The 19,519-nt window shown below is 37.0% G+C and overlaps 1 protein-coding gene across 10 annotated transcripts in view; it reads right to left on the bottom strand.

Moving 5' to 3' along the window:
* EML1 (EMAP like 1) overlaps positions 1 to 19,519 on the bottom strand; it is a 122,670-nt gene that overhangs the window by 36,935 nt on the left and 66,216 nt on the right. For 5 of the 10 annotated variants that reach the window (XM_042047341.1, XM_042047336.1, XM_042047338.1 and 2 more), the window contains exons 2-5: positions 15,315 to 15,497; positions 9,998 to 10,130; positions 4,331 to 4,381; positions 883 to 1,017 (exon numbers count right to left, since the gene is read on the bottom strand). In XM_042047341.1, the coding sequence (XP_041903275.1) occupies positions 883 to 1,017; positions 4,331 to 4,381; positions 9,998 to 10,130; positions 15,315 to 15,497 (502 nt within the window). The remainder of the gene's footprint in view (positions 1 to 882; positions 1,018 to 4,330; positions 4,382 to 9,997; positions 10,131 to 15,314; positions 15,498 to 19,519) is intronic. The other 5 variants (XM_042047340.1, XM_042047342.1, XM_042047344.1 and 2 more) reach the window with 3 other exon arrangements.

Raw genomic sequence — 19,519 nt, 5'->3', positions numbered from 1 at the left:
AAACTGCAATAGAACGGGTCAAGTGAAATGGCCAAAACTAAAATCTGAGTAGGAAATACAGGAAAGAACTGCTTGACCTATACTGACAATACTGATGAACCTCAATGAAGTAGTTATTTGTTCAAGGCCATCCTAAGTCTGAAACCCTTGGACAAGATACTCTCTTTTCTCTGTGCTGTCAGCAATACAGAGAAGCATGATCAGAGATACACAGAGATAGGCATCACCTCACTCTGCTTCATTGAACAGCACTTGCATGTAAATCTCTCCCCTCATTTATCTTTAATTTGGCCCTCAGACCAAGGCATTCATGGTTCAGAGACTGGCTGGATATCAGTTACATGTGGGATGTGGTGAGTGAATGCTTCTCAGCATTTGTTTTGGTTTTTCTTCCTCTTTTCTTCACTTCTTAAACTACCTTTATCTTGATTTATGAGTTTTTTCATTTTTGCTCTTCCTATTTTCTTCCTCTCATCCCACTGGAGGAGAGGAAGTGAATGGCTGTGCAGTAACTTAGATGCCAGCTGGGGTCAATGCACCACAACCAGAAACTCAAAGAAGTATTTGTCAGGAATATGAAGACTAAGGGAAACCACTAAGATACTAGAAAAGGTATGTTTAATAATTATGAGCTCTCCTGGGAAACTCTAGGTTCTCACACTGTTTATAGCTTGGAAATAAGGCAAATAAATTTAATCTAAATATGAAAACCTGTTTTATTTCAAATATTTTAATATATACTTTGGTCCAAGAATTGGAGCTTTGTAAAAAAAGAAAGCTTCCAATATTTGTTAAACAAGAAAAACTAAGTTCACTAAAGAAACTAATTTCATTATTAGAGCAGGAGGCAGAGACAGGAGATAGATACTTAGATAACATTACCTTTCACTGTTCTTTTTACCACTAGATGAACTGCTGGTGGAACCAGTGCGGTTGCGACTCCCTTTGGAATCTCCATAGCTTTCCCTCCGACCTCCTGGGGACACACGCTCAGCTGAACTGGTTCTCTTAATGGTGCTAATAAAACAAGGAGCAAGTTTCACAGTGGCACTTGTAAAAGTATATATTCTACAATAAATATGTTTGAGAAATGTATCAAGTAGAACACTGACCCTTAAAAATCAACTACATTTTTTTTTTAATTCTTAACTTGATTTATTAAAGAGCCTATGTAAGAGTTTTGCTGAGTACCTGGTGCAACAGAAACAAACATACTGCTTTTTCCTTAACCATAAAATAGAAGAAGGGCTAAACCAATTACATAGAGTAGTTGCAATCTTTTTTCTGGGTCACATTTCAAATCTCTGACTACCACTCCATACTTCTGAACTTTTGGATTCTCTTACAAAGAAGTGAAAGATTTAAAGAGAAAGCATATTACCTGACACTTCCAGCCAGACTAAAGAGAATGCCAAAAGTAGGTCAAAATTTGAACACAAGCAAGCTAACTTTGGGTCTTCATTCAATATCAATTACTCTGTGGTTCAAAGCTAGTATTAATATACTCCAAACTGCAATTAATGGTGAGCTAGCCTGCATTTTTTTGATTGTTGTCAAAAATGTATGCTTCCTAGTTACACATATGAGTAGATTAGATTCCCCACATGTCCTAACAGGAGGTTTCTCAAAGGCTTAAAGCTCACCCTACTCTCTCACTCTTCAGCCATCCTTCCTGCCAAGATAGTTATCAAGGGAGCTCTCATGTGGCTTTATGGCACTCCTTAGACATCCAGCTCTCTCTGATAGAAAAATGTGAGCCAAAACACAAGCAGTGTTACTTAGCAAATTAAGAGAAGCTCAGTCAGAACTTACATCTTACAGGAGACAAATTATTGACCAAAGCACTTCTCCCTAAAGCAGTGCTTCCTAGCAAGAGAGGGAGCAGCTAAGGGTGAGGCCCCAAAGCTGTTGGGGCCAAAAATGCTTTACACATTGCTGCAAGCCCTTTGCAGAAGAGAGGCTCAGGCAGCAGTACCCAGACTGAGGCAGGGATCTCCCCATGGCAGCAGCTGAATGACAGGACTCAGTGTCCAGATCTCATTTCCCCCCACTTCAGTCCTGTACTGTTTTCTGCCCTGCAGAAAGCAGAATGAAAATATCCCCTTTACCCATAAAATCCCCATACTAAATAACCACCTTCAGCAGCTCTCTCACCCCAGAAACCATGGACATCAATGATTGCTTTCAAGCTCACATCTCTACCCAAATCCCAACCACAAGCTCCATCCCACTGTGAAAACTTCAGTACTTGCTCCTTTAAGGACAGTTTCATCCTAGTCACACCTTTTATCATCCCCAGCCACCTCCGCCTTGGCCTCCATACGCTCCCAGAGATGCTCTGCTTACCAGAATACTCATCCCATGCATTCTTGAGGACTACTCCAAACCTCCCCATCAGTCCCTAACAGCTATCCCTACCGTGTTATCTCAGTCAGCTCCTCTGGCTCTGTCCCACTTTATGTGTGGTACAAGCTGGCTCTCCATAACTAGAAGAAACAAGACAGACTTTTCCATCTGGTCAAAAAATGCTCAGCTTAGCAACTGTACACCACCATTGATACACTTCCTGCTTTAAAAAAAGCCCAAACTTATTCCTGCTCCCCCATGTCTTTTTACCAGCAAGGAGGGGAATGTTTGAACACCTCAACTGAGACTCAGTTACAGAAACGATGGGAACACCTGAACCAGAGTCTTTCTGCAAAGCAATTGCCCTTCTGAAAAGAAGGCAGAGCCCAGCCAGGGGCGGATCTGCAGAGGTGATGCATGTTAAGGTGTATCTCAGGCAGCTTGACAAAAAAACCTTCTGGAACATGCAATGGCAGGACAGATGTTCAGTGCTGCATTCTTGTAATAAAAACAAGTTTCAAATGATTAAGCTGAATCTTAAAAAGTAGTGTTTCTGTGGAGAAAGCAATGTAAGAGAGCAAGCAGAATGCAAAATTACACACAGCAACAGAACAAAATACATTCATAGGGGAAGAGAAAAGGCAGCAACAAGAATTTAATTCTGTCTTAATTTCAGAAGTGTACTTCCTACACTAGACTAACATTATCCAAGTCATCTCAATGTCAAATGCATGAAAAAAACCTTCTCTAGTAAATTAAAGACTGTACTGTTAATATTTAACTACCCTCCTTGCATTCCATAACATCATCCAATTTAATACTACTCCAGTTAGAAAATAAAACTTTGATACTGAAAATGTTTATTCCACATAAAATAGCTTTTAGCATGTGCCTTCCACTATTATATACATTAATTACAGAAACATCCTGTGTGATTTGTCAGGATCAAATCTTTATTTTGGCATCCTTTCCTGGTTAAGAAAATTTCAGTGTAGGCTGATGTTGACGCATATTTTCTTCTTTAAGGATAAGAGGCGTCAACATCAGCCTACACTGAAATTAAATTAAGGACATTATCAAATTATACCAATCTCAGAAAAAAATTTAAGTTACAGAAACAGTTTGAAACTAATGTTGCTTGGGGTTTCATTTTTATAGATGTCAATGTTCAAAAGATGAACTAGAGGATAAGAAATGAAAGAGTGGAACTAAAATTTAGAAGTTTAATTCTATCTTCTTTCTGAATAATGAAGTCTTATATCAGTATTAAAACTACTTTTACCATTGGTATAAAATTCTTTTAAACCCTTTTGATTTATATCCATCACTGCTTAAACTAATTAGTAATGCTATCTTGTGTAAAATTTTATTTTAAACTTCCAACAACAACAAAAGCCCAGTGAGAAGTATTAGTTGGTGGTTGGAAACACGGATTGTAACTCCATTATATTAACTCAATTTTGGCACTATACACATTTTGTTAGCTAGACTGTTAAACACCAGTGATTATATCCATGGCTACAGTAGATACACTGTCACCTGAGGAGGAATTTAAAACAACAGAAAATACTCATTTAACTTACAGGTTTGTAAGAGTATAACTGGATCCCAGAATATGACTTCCTCATTAGTGATATGAAAGGAGAGCATTTGCAATTATTTAGGAAGATAACATTTAGTAACACAATTTTTAACTTGTCTAAGACAGCAATGTGGTCTAACACTCCTATAATAAAAATGATGTTAGTATGAAATAATGCAGATACCACCACTGAAATTATTATTATCTAAATTGTGTGATGCATTTATCAATGATGAGAAAGTTTTAGACATGTACTTCTGAAAATGTTAAAAATGGCAATAATAATTACAGTTCTATCATGTTAACGCTTTTACTAAAACAGCCACTTTCTATGTGTTGAATTGAAATGGAAAGGAAAAACAACTGAACTTCAACACTACAAAGCTATTAAGGATCCCTCACCTTAGAGCAGGCTTTTTCAGTTTGCATGCATTGAGAAGATTCACAGACCTGCTTAATCCAGATTGAGAGGTGCGTAAACAAAGCAGAATAAAAAGTGAATGCAACAATAAAATGTGGAAACAAGACATTTACAAGACTTACATTAAAAGACAAAATTGCATGCTTTCAAGATATGAAGTCACGTGCAGGAGTAAACAACAAAGTGTTTATTGACTCAGTTAGATGTTTGATCATTTCAAACCATACATTTAAGAACACCAATGTATCTTTGAATGACAAAATCTCAGCAGTGCCCCAATAGACTGACCATTTGTAAAGCAACTAAAAAATAAAACTTAAAAAAAAAAGAAATCAAAGAGGCTATCTGAAGGAACACAACAGATGATCCAGCTAAAAGACAAAGACTATTAAAAAAGCAACAACAAAGACAAGAAAATAAATCCTCATATATACATACATATACCACTGCATAGCATGAATGTTTCAGGTAGTTGCATTACTGAATTGTGGTGAACAAATCTGGCCAAAATTAAAAAGATATATATCTTATTACTAAAATTATTTGGAAAAATATAAAAGCTTTTTAATAAAAGAAATTAAAAACTAGCACACAACGCTCTTAAGACAGTAACTGATGGCATTAATATTTTGTCTAGCACTCATTTTGACCCTTATTTAAATCAATTAGAATGAATTCAGGAATAACATATGACTTTAATTTCATTATGCCTTTGAGCAAAATGCACTAATAACTTTAATTGTTAGAGATATTGTGAAGTGGTGTAATAGTTTTGCCACCCGAAGTTCAATGGAGAGGGATTTCTTTTTTAACTTATATTCTAAATATTTTAAACCATTTTCTTCGAGAGTTGAGTGTTACACAGAGCACTTAATTGAAGATTTGATGCAGAGTTTGTGTGTGCGCCAGTTACAAACCATCGCTGCCCCCCAACAGAACGCACAACATTAATTCCAGGCGACTGAACAATTTCCTAGGGGCCATGTGTTTAGAGTTTAGAAGAACAGGAATTTATCATATTAAAGTATTTTATTCTCCCTGCAAACAAAGCTCTTTATGTTTTCTTTGTTCCTGCTTCTTCCTTTTGATCTCCATTGTCAGAGTTTTGCACCATTATAATACTTTTCAATCTGCCAGGGGAGAAAGAATGACTGATTGTCTCCTTTTGAAAGGCAAAGTATGTGCTAGCCTGCAGCCTGCAGCAGCATCCCTACTGGGAAAGGTACTGTCCGCATTCTCCTCCCTTACTTTTTTTTTTTTCCTCTTTTTCCCCCTCGACTCTTGGAAACAAAGCTATCCTAGATGAGTCACAAAACCTTAGATTTTAATAGGGGACACAAAACATCATTACTACGCACTGGCCAGATTCCAAAGACAAATTTAGTGTTAAGCAGCAAACTTCAAGCCACATTACATGCCAAAGAAAGAGTGAAGGGGGAAGGGAAAGTTCTGCTCATGATACACTAAACTTATCTTATTCAGAATGAAAATTTCAAATAATTATTCTAAGCACAAAGTTCAGAATAAAACTACAGCAGCATACAAAAAGCTGGTACTCAAAATAACTTACACACTTCTATATCATAGAATTAGTAAATATATTAAAATTAAAATCAAATCCTCTGATCAAAGGTTTCTTGTGAAGACGACATGGGAACACTTTACAAAGCCAGGTAATTCTTGATTGTCTGTCTGTGTCAGGTGATTGTTCAGCCCATCTCAGAACCACTCCAGCTCTCTGTTAGCTGGCTGGCACCCAGAGACTCCCAGCTGTGTTCACGTGGCCCCCAAAGCCTGAGTGCAGCAGCTCCACTTGGTGCTTGACCACAGTTCTTGGTACCACCAGCATCACCAGGCTTTCTATCTTGCACTGTATTACCACCAAATACTTTTATAATCCAATTGATCCATGTTTTGGATTGTGGTTTTGCTCTATTCAAGTTATTTCAGTCCTTCCTTAACTTGGATAATTGGGTATTGACTATATGAGATCTGAATGCTGAAGCGGGGTTTGGTGCCCTCAATTCTAATTGAAGTGAGAGTCAGTTGAGGTTACCCAACGCTTTGCAAGATCTGGATCTAATTATCACATTAGGCCCTATAAGAACCTACTGATATCCAGAGATACACGTTTTACATATGGAAAAGCAATATGCATAGAGGTTAAATGATTTGCATAAGGTCACTGAGAGAATATATGGAACTCAAATAAAAGCCTGTTAGTTCCACCCTTTCAGCCTCAAGCCTTTTTTATTACCTCCAATTTTATATTCCTGCCAGAAGAAGTAATTTCCATTTCAAATATTAAATGGGAAATCAGAAAATGTAGTGAACTCTGAACCACATCTCCTTGGCAATCCAGCAAGGCAGATAAGCTGTATACCAACCTGTGGGTTCATAGGAGTTAACCAACCCATTTAACACAGCTATTGTATGAAATGAGATTGTGTCTGCAGACATACCAGTAAATACATCTATGTCTAAGCAGGAGAATGTATGGATGCACACATAGTCCCCACACAGACTGTTTGAATATATTTACATAAATAATGCACAACAAACTGTTTCAAGGGATAGATTGATGTCATTTCAACTGGACATCATACAGTCCTAACCTAATGGTTCTAAGTATAGGAGAAGAGAGGAATCAAATTATTTGATTGTAAGCCCTCTTTTCATAAGGCAATTCAGAAAACATTTGGGAAGGACTCCATTCACCTGCACTTTCTCTTGAATATATGGTCATAGGTAATAAAAAAATGGAAGATGCTATTTTTTACTATTGCAATCCTATGAGATATGTCAGTCTCAACAGCAGATCAAAAGCTTAGAAGATGACCCAGCAAAAACTATTTTTTCCCTTTCTACTGTTGTTTTTAACTTTACTTTCATTTTTCAAATTCTATCTTTTCAATTGTGCACATGTTGTATAGAAAAACTATTGAAAGCATTCAAGCAGAAATTAAGTTTTAAAACATCTATAAACACTTAATACTGCTTGCAGCTGCTGTGTCACATGACCATATTTTGGACTAAAGAATAGCTACACTACGAATTAGCTACAGTTCTGGAACCAGTTCATAAGAGAAGAGCACTTCTTAGCAAAAATCAGATCGAAAAAATAGCTCAAAATTTCCCACCATCTGTAAACTGTGCAACACTGAAAGAAGCTTCTAACACAAATAAACAAGTCCTATCCTTTGAAAAGGAAGCTATTTGATCTTGCTGAGGTATTTCCATTACTGTTTCATGCATAAACACGTGCAGTTCCTGAAGGTAAAAGGGCCCAGTATAAATACAAAGTGTGATTGAATTCACCTTAAGGATGCCTAATGAATTATTCTACTTGACTGTATACAAGAAATATATTTGGAGCACTCACTGTATCATGTTTGAATACCAAATATATGAAACACCATTTACTATAAAACCCTGAAATTCAACCAGTTATTTCAAGGTTCACTATTAAATGATTACAGAATAATTTACCAAAAAATGTTTTGTACAGTAATTAATTGGTGAGGTCCTTACCATTCCACTTTATTCACCTTGAAGTATATTTATAGGCAAGGCATAAAATATGCTTTAATATAGTTTAATAAAGGTAAGAGTAGAGAATGAAAATTTGCATGTTAAAGATACCAATACAGAATTTTAGAGCATTTGAAGAGAACAATAATTTTACAGCACCTGAATTTACAACTGCCTTTTTCAGGACATGGAGCAACCCTGCTCTCCTAAGCACTCTTAAGTGTTCACCTATTTCGGCAAAACTCTCCATGTATATTTTTTCTTTTCCAAAACTGAATATACATTTTCATGGTGCATATTTAAAGCACCTTCAGCCTACCTTCTTCAGCAATGAGAAGGGACACAGCATAATAAAAGGACATTAAATACTTGCCCTGTGGAAGAATTTCTCTTACAGGAATCAAGACAGTCTAAAAATACTCCCTAATGATGCTAAGGACTTTCCCACTGGCATTCCGGGTATCCAGGCTGCACGATGGTCAGGTGGAAGGGATACAGAGTGCCACTTACCTACAGGGATCCTAAGCTAGGATAATGCCTACAGGCTGCAGGCAATACCAGATGGAACACCTGAATTACATAAAGGCCTCCAAGAATAGAGAAAGCATGAGTACAATCCTGACCTGCACTTCACCCACCCAACTGAGACAGAAAGTCCTATGCTGAACCTTAGAGACAGAGCATAGAGACTCAGGAATCACACCCTCTGTACACAGGTGAAGTCTGCCAATGGCTGTGCTCTCAGATGTTTTATAACTACTAGTTGAAACTTAATTAGAAAGAATGAAATTCTGAGAATTATTAAGAAAAAATAATTTGTGAAGAACAAATGTGTTTTAAAATTCAGCATGTACTAAATAGTACTCTTTTTCAAACACTAATACATTTCCTTTTCTAAAAGGAAAGTTCTTTCACCCATTTTCAAACTTCTGGTGATACAATTTAATAACGGAACAGTTTAGACAGTATTCGGTTTCCTTCTCTTATCTTAAGGGCTGATTCAGACCAGCCTGCCAAAGCCTATGGCTGCAGTGAGCTCCAGTTCGTAAGAGCTCACAGGAGTTCATTTTTGTGACATAAACAAATATGGTATTTTCCAATTTTAATTGTGCACAGCATAACTTCTCTCTGCAATAACAGAACCTGGAGTTTCTTGAAAATCAGTCCCCTTCAACACAGTAATAAAAACTGGCATACCCTTAGCCACCATCTCACCTTTGAAGAAAAAATCTCTTTACGAGAGAGACCTCAGATCTTAGCAAGTTAATGCTCTCATCTCTACAACTTTCCCTCCCTCAGACCTGACAGCATCATCACTACAAAAAGATGAGGAGACACACAAAAGAAATGTACAAAAAAACCCCAACCCAAAACCCCACTCTAATATCTTTTACAGACAAACCACACAGCAGATTAGCACCACAGTAACTGCCGTGTATAACTTGAACTTGCTTCACCCAATCCATTCGGTTCCTTATAACCCAGATGTATAAAAGATTTAGCCTATTTAAAAACAGCTACACACAAAGCAGATTGGGACAGAGCAGTAGTTTTAAAAGGGCTTAAATACATGCTAATGGTAAGATATCTAAAGATGGATGCTTTCATTTGCATAAATATGTGCTAGGCATAGAATTTTCCTCCTCCCTGAGATGCTGCTAACACTGTGCATGCAGTTTATATGATAATTTCGTTAGTGAGAGAAAACCACCAAAGATAACATACTGATTTGCAATGACAACACTGTTTCTCTGAGACTATGTATTTTCTACTAGCTACTCAAAGAATTCTTGCACCACTTTTCACATCATGTTGGGCAACAGCAAAGTAGAAGTGCTTTATTCTCTCTATGCTAAACTCTCAAAAGCAAGAAAAGAACACAAACCAGTAAGACCAAGCATTGTGCATTCTTTCAGTACTCATGGGAATAACCTTAATTGTAATTAGAATGAATAAATTTAAAGCCTCCTAGAACAAAATCCATCTCCCTTTCTTTCCAAGCTAAATATTTACACTGCTGCTTTGCAAGTAAGAAAAACTACATATCTAGAAGGTTAAAAGAGGAGCTATACCATGTTTTCAATTCCATGGTTATAAGGTTTCTCATAGACGCCTACCTTTTTGCTGCTGGTGATACAGTCTCCTTTCTGGTTCCTGATGGAGAAGGTAAAGAGCCACTTGGTTTCTTTGGTAACACAGTTCCATTGTTAACTGTCGTCCTTAAAGGCAGGGTTTGTACCAGTGGTCTTGCTATAAAACAAGCATAAGATGAAATCATTGTCTCCGTTTACTTTTCCCTGTTTTTTTCCTCAGCAAACAACACTAGAATATTTTAAATTATCCATGTAGTGTGCCATTTTTGTGTCACTATTGCCAAATTCAGCACAGATGAGGGTTTTAACATTGAGGAATTATTATTATTATTATTAATCATCATCATCATCATCATCATCATCACCCTATCAAGTTAATCACAGCATATGGCTTGAGCACACCACTCTATAACCTCCCTCATGTGTAAAACTCTGTCCTAGATCAAGGAGCTTAGTGATAAGCATAAAAGTAGTTGTTGTCCTCAAAAACAATCCTGCTCTCTCAAAAGAGCATCAGTCTCTTGCCCACCTGGACAGCATCCAGAGAAGTGCTAGAAATGAAGGCAGGCTGTCATCCCAGAAACTCTGCTCTTCACCCCTCAGTCTTCTTGGAGGTTTTCCACAAGGAAATTATTATTACTCCCCCCAAAAGCTTTATTTTCAAACAATGTGGGTTTATGTTTGACAGAAAGGAATTGTACCTTTGATTCAGAAAAAGCAACTGAAATCAGCAGAAGAGTGGAGGTAATAAGCTGACATTATCTACCTACATTCTTCTGATCAAACATTGGTTCAAAAAGGGATCTAAGTGTCATGGCCACAATTAAGATTAGAATAACAGAAAAGTCCCATTTGAGTAGTTAGAAGTTAGTTGCAAGAACGGTGTTTAAAACTGCAAGCAATGAGTACCAACATGAAAACTACTGTGGATCATAGCCTTGAAACAGACATAAACATGACTAGTGCTCTCTCTACAGCAGGGAAGAAAGCTTGAATCACTTGAAATTTGACAGGACTTTTTATTACAAGCCATTGTAAAGATGCCAAATACCTCTGGGTTCAGAGAAACACCACCTGAGAGAAGGCAGCAGTCACAAGTCACCTTACGAACATAACATTTCATTAAACTTGGAGAGGATGGCAGGGAGAATACCTATGAAATGTTCCTCAAAAAAGACTGCCAAGGATAAAAGATCTAAAAGGCTAAACTGAAACAGTACAATTGTATTGGTCGTATTGTAACAACATCTTATTGTAGCACGGACAACAAGCATTTACTGACTTGTTCACCCTAAATTTTCATATATTGAACAAAAAGATGTGAAAGACTGTGTCTTCAGAAGACTGCCAGTAAATACCGTCTACTAGAGAATGCAACTTGCAAGACAAACTTTGTCTTGAAACTTTGTTTGAATACACAACTTACTTGTTATTCGTTCATCATTTATTTGTTCAGAGGAGGGAAATTTAGAAAACAACCTATAAGGGAAATACTGAAGGAATGAGGCTTATTTGGCTTAGAAGAGTGAAGGATGACAGGAAAGAAAGTTAACAAAGGAGACAAAAGAAGAAAATTTTCTCAATGCTCACTGAAGGTGCCTTCCAGCCCTGCCTTCCATGATATATTTTAACTGACTAATGCTGTCTTTAGAGCTTATACAAAACATTTGAAGTTTACTTGGCTTCCCATGCATCTATTTCTTTTTTTAAAAATAATTTCAGATATCATCACTCTATTTACTTCTACTTTATTCATTTTTTGTATATTAAATTCTTTTTACTGTTCTGTGCTGGAAGCACTGCTGCTTGTTTCCTAATTGCTGCACTGCTGTAATTAATCCATATGTATAAAACTGATTCTGTAGCATACTGCAGAATCACAGGTAGCTACAGTTGAGAAGTTGTGGACTTGTCTCCTGGCAAGCTTTCTGTAGCTCACAAAACTTTATTGAGCTTTGAGAAGACAAATTAGAACAGCAATTAAAGTTAAAAAAATTAATTACTAAAATATTTTCCTTATTTATAGTTATTTAAAAAGAACATCCATTAAAAAGTAGCTGGAGTGAACTAGCTGGAGTCTGTTTACTCTCCTAACCTTATGAAATTGAAACTAGCAGCAGCCAGGAATAAACCCTGCAACCTTTAACAGAAGTTTTGCTTCAAATCCAGCACAAACCCACAACCCACATTTCTGGAAATAGAGATTTAAATGGTCAGCTAGTGTAGAAAGCAACACCATGAAACTCTTACACAGCACACAGAAAAACTGCATAATTCAATTAATCCACTGTTTATACTGGAGCTATTTAGTTTTATTTACAACAGCTAGTTCACACCAGTGGTAACTGACATCACAGTCACACAATCCCAAACATGTCATTGCTGTTAGAAGTCAGTAACACAGTGCTATTACTGCTTTGTCAGTAATGTTTATTTTGGAAGTTCTGGTGCTTCAAGGTCTTACCTGTGGTAGCAGGACTGACAAGTTTATCAGCCTCAGCAGCAGCTTTTTTAATCATACTCTGATCTATGGATTAATAGGGCTGTTAAGTTTACAAACAAACCAGTAATTGCAAAAGGAAAGAACAACAAACACAAGTAAAACAAAGGCAGGAAGCCATACTGAAACTCCACCAAGTAGTAGAATTAAATAAGGAAAGGGGAAAAAAAAACCCAAACAAAAACTCAAAACACCATTAGGGAAGGAGCTCCACAAATGGACGAGATAAGCTGCTCCCTTTCCATGATGTATGCTGCTTTTAAACTGCTTAGCTCAAGTTTAGAACAAGAACAGAAAGACTGTAAACAAGTTTAAGATTTTTCCATTCTAGATTTGAAAGTCTGGAACTTGAAATCTTTAAATTAATTTTAAATCTGAAGTACTCAGAAAAATTAAGTTGTTTGTCCCATGAAGACTCTTGTTCCAGACTTTATACAGTACAGTGGGGATCCTGTTTTTCCAAAGGCACAGACCTCCCCCAACACACACTTAATCCTGATCTACTTCATCTATAGATCAAATGGTAACAGCAGCATACAGTATGCTTCAAGCTCCAGTTTGCATGGACACAATTTCTGTGACATTCTGTGGGATCAAATTCCACTTTTTAAAATTCCAAATGTGGAATTAGTGATTAAACAATATAGGGAAAATAAACAGACTCGGTCCATGCAGCCCAAGGGGTAAAGCATGAGAAGCTGCCACTCCAGCTCCTCCCATGTCTAAAAAAGCCCGTCTCCCAAAACTCTCCATCAGGAGCCTCCATAATGCCATTCCAAACTAAAATACTGAAATTATTCTTATGCTAAGTAATTGTATACAATTTGTTATAAAGTAGTTGTGCCTACTATAGGAGTTATAGGCCATCATGTGAAATGTATCATATTTGACAAACAGGTGGAAAAAACAAGTGATCAGAATACTTCAGATTCTCTTTCGTGTTTATAATTCATGTTTAATAAGGTTGAGCATACACTAAATGTTACAGCTGATGTACAGCAAACTGAAAGTTCTTTACATAAACTGTCACAGTGCTGATCTTCTCCAGAAATTAGGTGGGATTTTTTGGCAAATACCAGGACTCATTCTAGTAATTTGCAATGGAAGAGCAGTTGATATTTGTAGCCCCCTATTTGCATTATTACAGTAAAACTTCTTACACTGTAATTTCACATACATGTAAAGAACCAGGTATGCCATATCTACATTAAAAAAAACCTCCAAACCACATGCACACAAAAATCCCACAAACAAATGAATCCCCCCCAAAACAGCCATAGAAGACAGGTGGATAGGCTTACAGCAGCTTTTCTTCAATGTACATTGAACTATGGCTCTAATGATCTGCCATGACCAAGAAAACTCCTCCTGATTTAGAGTTCAACTCTGCTCACAGAATCCATGAAAATCTGGTTTGTATTTTGCTAAGTAAAGCCAGCAGGCAAGAACAGATTTGGTTACAACTCAGTAATAATTACTAGACTTTATTTCCTCCTTGCATCAGATAGTATCTATTTCACAGGCAACATGAATGCTCTTAATCCCTTGTACAACCAGATTTGATGGAACATTTTATCACAGTGAAGGCTATCTTTAGTAACATTTAATTTATCTGATATTTTAATTTTTTTTTCAATAAAACAAAGACAAAATAAGGAGATTACAACAGAAAGGGAAGGGAACATGAAGACAAGATTGCAGATATTTAGTGCATATTCTGTCTGACAGCAAGCATGAGACACAACCAACTCATAATTTGGCTCTGTAATTCCGTCCCTTTCAGCTTTCCTCATCTCTTGACACAAAACTTTGTAACAAACATGACATCTCAGTTCAGCAAATTAAGTAGTTCCTACCTAGTGTGTTAAATCAATGACTAGAACTAAATATTTATTGCAAGGTCACAAATATATAACTGAGATTAGAGAAACAACTTGTTAAGTTAGACAACAGCCTGTAAAGTCAGCCATACTTTCTTTCAACATCTAGGTTGCCACCACTCTTACTCCTAAAACCACTCTAAAATACCTTGCATGTTTCTCTAAGCTGCACATAGGCAGCCTCCCAGGCCTTTGCAGCCTCACACACTACAGTAAATCACACTAGTCGGGTTCTCAAACTTTTACTACTGTGAAGCGCTGGATGTTCAGGTCCAGCTTTTCTGAGCTGTGCACAGACAAACCTGTTCCTGCAGAGCAGGAGCCATGAGAGAGCATGCTGTGGCACGTGGGCACAGCACAGAATTCTGCCAAGAAGTGACATCTGTCACACCTGGCACCTCACTGGCTCTGGATCTGCTGCTCTGGAACACGGTCAGGCAACCACCACAGCTCTACCTTTCTTTCGTAGCTGAGCAGCTGGTGTTGTACCATTTCCTTAGTTATGTCAACTCTGCTAGCTTAGAGATCTGCCTTATGTCTGTATCATCTATAGACACTTAAGACATGTATAATTAAATTTTAATTACATTTTACTTAAGTTTAATTCATTTTTTTGGATAAAAAACCCCAACCTATTAGGAGTTTTTCCCACAGAAGACAACGCCTTCCCTAAAGAGTTTATAAACTAATCTTGATCAGAAGTAAGGAAGTGGTAGCAATGGTTAAATGTAGACTGTGGATTAAGCACTAAGAAAATGCAAATGCTTTGCTGGTTCATGTAAACTGTAGAAGGCTGACAGATTTAACCATCTGGATTTTTATGTGCTCTTTTTAACAGGTTGAATTTCAAATTGATTTGTTAATTTTGAATATTTCAAGAGCTAATGAATACCTTATTTTAATACATATGAAACACTCACTGAAGTGCACTATCTATTTTACATCTATCTGAAATGCAAACCTTTGGTAGGTCCTTTCTTGTTCTGCATGGCTTGCTGCTCCTCCGTAATATTCAAGCGTCGGACCACATCAGCAAGGGCAGATTTGAGCAGCTGGATGTCATCCTCCTGCATCTGGACACGCTGCTCCAGAGAGGCAATGCGATCTGTTACCTCCATACTGCTTGCAGCGGAGGCACTGTCATCTAAACAAAACAGCAGAAAAAAAAATAAGCATTATCAATAATGGATAGCCATCATGAAGTACCTTATGCAATTGACTGCAGGTAAAAACAAGGCTTTTCTCAGACCTGATGACTTCTTGAGGAAGAAAGTTTTTAAGTGACTAAAAGGAAGAGATGGAAATAAAAATAAATAAATGAAAGATGAATACTTAAGTAAGATGTGATGATGAGGTTGGCTTCAGAGCCAGTTGTTAATTGGGTTCCACTACGAATTATCTGCATGTCAGAACTGCAGTGATCAATCATCACCCTTCACTGTTCTGCTCAACACAGCATTCTGACACTGCTGGGCATTCAGGTAGAGAGTTACATTTCCTCATATGCTACACACCCGTCTAGATTTTTCTTTCTCATATGGGTGATAGAGATACATTATACATATATAAGTAACAGATAGGCTTACACTTTTTCAAGCTACTGTACACAGACTGAAGAACAGATATTGACCCCATCTGCTAACTCCTAGTTTATACCAGCAGCTTTGAGAACATTCCCTCTGACTGAAATAAAACCCCAAATAAATTCAGAATTACTCAGTAATTATACTCTAAGACTGCAAAGTATTAAAAGGGTCATTACTTTGCATACAATACGCCCATTATTTGGAAATAACCCATAGAAGCTTCAAGTCTTCAAATCCATGATGAGGACTACACATTCTTTCCACTCAAAACTAATAATAAGAATATTTTTCCTAAATGAGCACTTTTGTTCTATCACATAGAAACACTGTAACTTATTACAATACAAAGTTAGGAGAAATGAGAAGAAAGCAACACCAAAGACATCTAAGTCAGTAACAATTAGGGAAATAATGCACAGTTTTTAAAGAAAATTGCAAAGTTTTATTGAACTAGGCTCTGAAACCTAAAAAAAAGTGGGGTACTAACTTATTGGATGATCTTAAGTAATGTTAGTCAAGGATCATAGCTTTCAATTCATTACTTAATAAGTCATACTGTAGCAAAAATAGATATTTATGCTACTATCTGCAATCATAGTTGACTACTCCCTCATTCCCAATGCAAGTCTGCGGCCTGTATTTCTTCTGTTAAAGCTGACCTCTCTTTAGAAGAAGATTTTATTTGTTTTCATTTCTTGTGCTCTTAATTCACCTCCATTCCAAATCAGAGTTTTCCACTTTTTTTGTACAAGGGCACAATATGAAAGTTAAATGGTTTGTGTATAATAATAACTCCTGTTGAATTTTAAAACAAAGTTAAGTGCTTGAAAAAGGAAAACAACTGTTTCTGAGTACCTCTAAAAGCATATCCAAAAATGTTAATGCACACAAACTTTTAATCATAAGGGTCTAGGGAAAAATTGCTTTTTTTTTTTTTTTTTTTAAATCTATTCATCTCCAAACCACTCCAATACAGATTGGTTTTGAAATCTGTTCATCAGATCAGTTTTGGCTTCCTCATCCCTCACACCCCCAGCAGCTATCTGTGGTTACCAACAGCTGAATTAGAAACAACTCAGAAACAATATAACAATATTGACAGTCCATAAATAGCTACAGGCTATGACAGTTTAAAATGTATGTTAATTCTGTTATAGGATTTTCAGACCTTATTTAAAATAACAGCATTAGGATATTATTAGGCTGAATATAGTAGTAAGGCAAGTAATGGTTCTGAAAGAACTAAATCAGAACTCAAGTTCCTGAAAAATGTTAAAAAACGTTTCCCATGACAAAGCTTTCCAAACGTTGTCCTAATCAGACTTCTGCTCAACACAGGACTCTGTCCTGTAGCTATTACTGGTAATTAGTCCCCAAACTCAGATTAGCAGCTATGCTGGCAGCAGTATGAGCTGCCTGCAGAACTTAACCTTTCCTCTACAAACAAAAGCCCCACGCTGCTCTAATGACTTTACACTTTAACTCAGCTGGAAATAACATGGATTAGCATACTGGACAATAGGCAACCAAATCAAAAGCTTGATTTAACCAATACAAGCCAAATTCAAACTTCAGCCATTCTGCTAAATTCAATATCATCACAAATAGTTTTCCTCTGAATTCAGTCAACAAGAAATAGCCAAATTGCAAAACCAGGTCAGTAAAGGAAACCCAGGCGAAAATCAGTTGGTGTTGAAATGATCTAGCCATTGCTAAAAAAGAAAACTCTCTCATCCATTTCACTACTTTTTAAGCGTGTAGAAACAGTAATTTTGCTCAGACATTAATCTTCAAGTGGTAAATCAGTGGCACTGGTTTATTTACAGTCCTGTAAGAAATCACTCCCACTAGTAACTGTTAAGATGTACAGCTCTCTCCCTTCTTCCCCCTTCCCCCACCTGCCACTGTGACTCTTTCCATCACACTCTCACTGACCAACAGACCCCAGCAAACCCTTTCGTGGGACACATAACGTTTGTACCTTCCACTATCATCATTCTTGTACGGTCTTGGCAACATAATCCTCATCCTTGCTGTAACCTACAGCTTGTTTGGTTTTTATGGTGGTTACCTCACTGGGTGCAGCTCCCTTCCAAGGATGCAGAAAAAAAAAAAGCTAACGGCTTTCAGTAAGATTGCAGCTGGAGACAAGATTGCTTACAGTCCAGCACCACTTCACTTTACCTCCTCTTTGCATGCATGTACAAGTAAGCTAGAAAAGAGGCACAGAATACAATAAAACTACATTTTATGAAGAATGCAAAGTTCAATTATAAAATAAGCATAACCTGTTTGTTATGCAAGTTGAGGATGGAATGTTCTTGCCATTGAGATCATTCTATCCCAGTATGTTAAGCAATAAAGTTGCAACTTCAACACAGCCAAATAAGAGAAATGGTATGGTATCAGAAGAGAAAAAAACAACTAATGCTATAAACTAACAACACAACAACAAAAATGTCGCAACAGATGTGACCTACTCTGCCCACACAAGCAAGACAGATATTGTTAGCCTAATTTGTGACCTGCCTCTGCAGTATACCACTCATCCTCACAGCAAAGGACATTTGCAAGGAGTATTTTAGCACACATTCATAATGAAATTTGGAAAGGCATATGAAGGAGACAGCAAATCCAGGCAAATTGCCTTGAAGTGTTAGATCTCCTTAACAGTCACTACCACCCCTTGCCCAAGGATGGACAGAACAGACATTGTATCACCTACATGGGTAGTAGCATCAACAGCACAACAATTAATCATTATCTTTTTTCACCAATGGGAAGAAAAAGGACTTTACAGTGAAATTTATGCAACATGTTTTTAGAAACCTGAAGTGAGTCACTTTCTACAATGTTAATTTCTTTTCACAGATTTTAAGGCAAGTCTAAATCATTATCTCAAGCATGTAAATCATAGAATGGTTTAGGTTGGAAGGGACCTTAAAGATTTCTGCCCACCTGCAATGGGCAGGGAGTTAATCTACATCTCATGATATAAATGTCACCTACAATGTCCAAAATTAGATAAAACAAGGAGGTAGCAATTCAGATGCCTGATTTTTCATCACAATACGTATTTGTGGTAATACTTGGAAAAAAGAGTAATTTGTCATTTTTGCTTTGCTGAGATTCTACAGTTTCAAAAGGAAGGCAGCAAAAAAGGGGAATGTACTACATGCCTCTCTAAATTGTCCAACCAACCAATCCATGATCTCATAGATTGGAAAGATTTCTCGTGGCAAACTAAAGACAATACTGAGTCAGATGATTAATCTCCTTCCAGAGCGTATTCCAGTTTTACAGCAATTTATTACTTGAGCTTAGCCAAATGTGAAGAAACAGCTGAAGCAAAGCCAACAACAGGACGTGTATGTTGTTTACAAGAGTGATTTCAATACTATTTCATTGTATGTAGGCTAAAGCTAAATTACATACTTACACCATAAGTTAGAAGGAAGCCTATTAGATGCATACTATTTTCTGTAGATTACTACCTTCTGAAAAACCTAAATTTTAACTGTACATTAATGAGTATGAAATAACTAAAATAGACTTGGCATTCTCCCCCCAGAAGAACTAC

Source organism: Corvus kubaryi, unplaced genomic scaffold, assembly GCF_017639235.1.
Source record: "Corvus kubaryi isolate FWS band 111438036 unplaced genomic scaffold, C.kubaryi_AGA036_p1.0 66, whole genome shotgun sequence".
Classification (NCBI taxonomy): Eukaryota; Metazoa; Chordata; class Aves; order Passeriformes; family Corvidae; genus Corvus; species Corvus kubaryi.
This window is presented reverse-complemented; position numbering and strand designations above follow the sequence as displayed.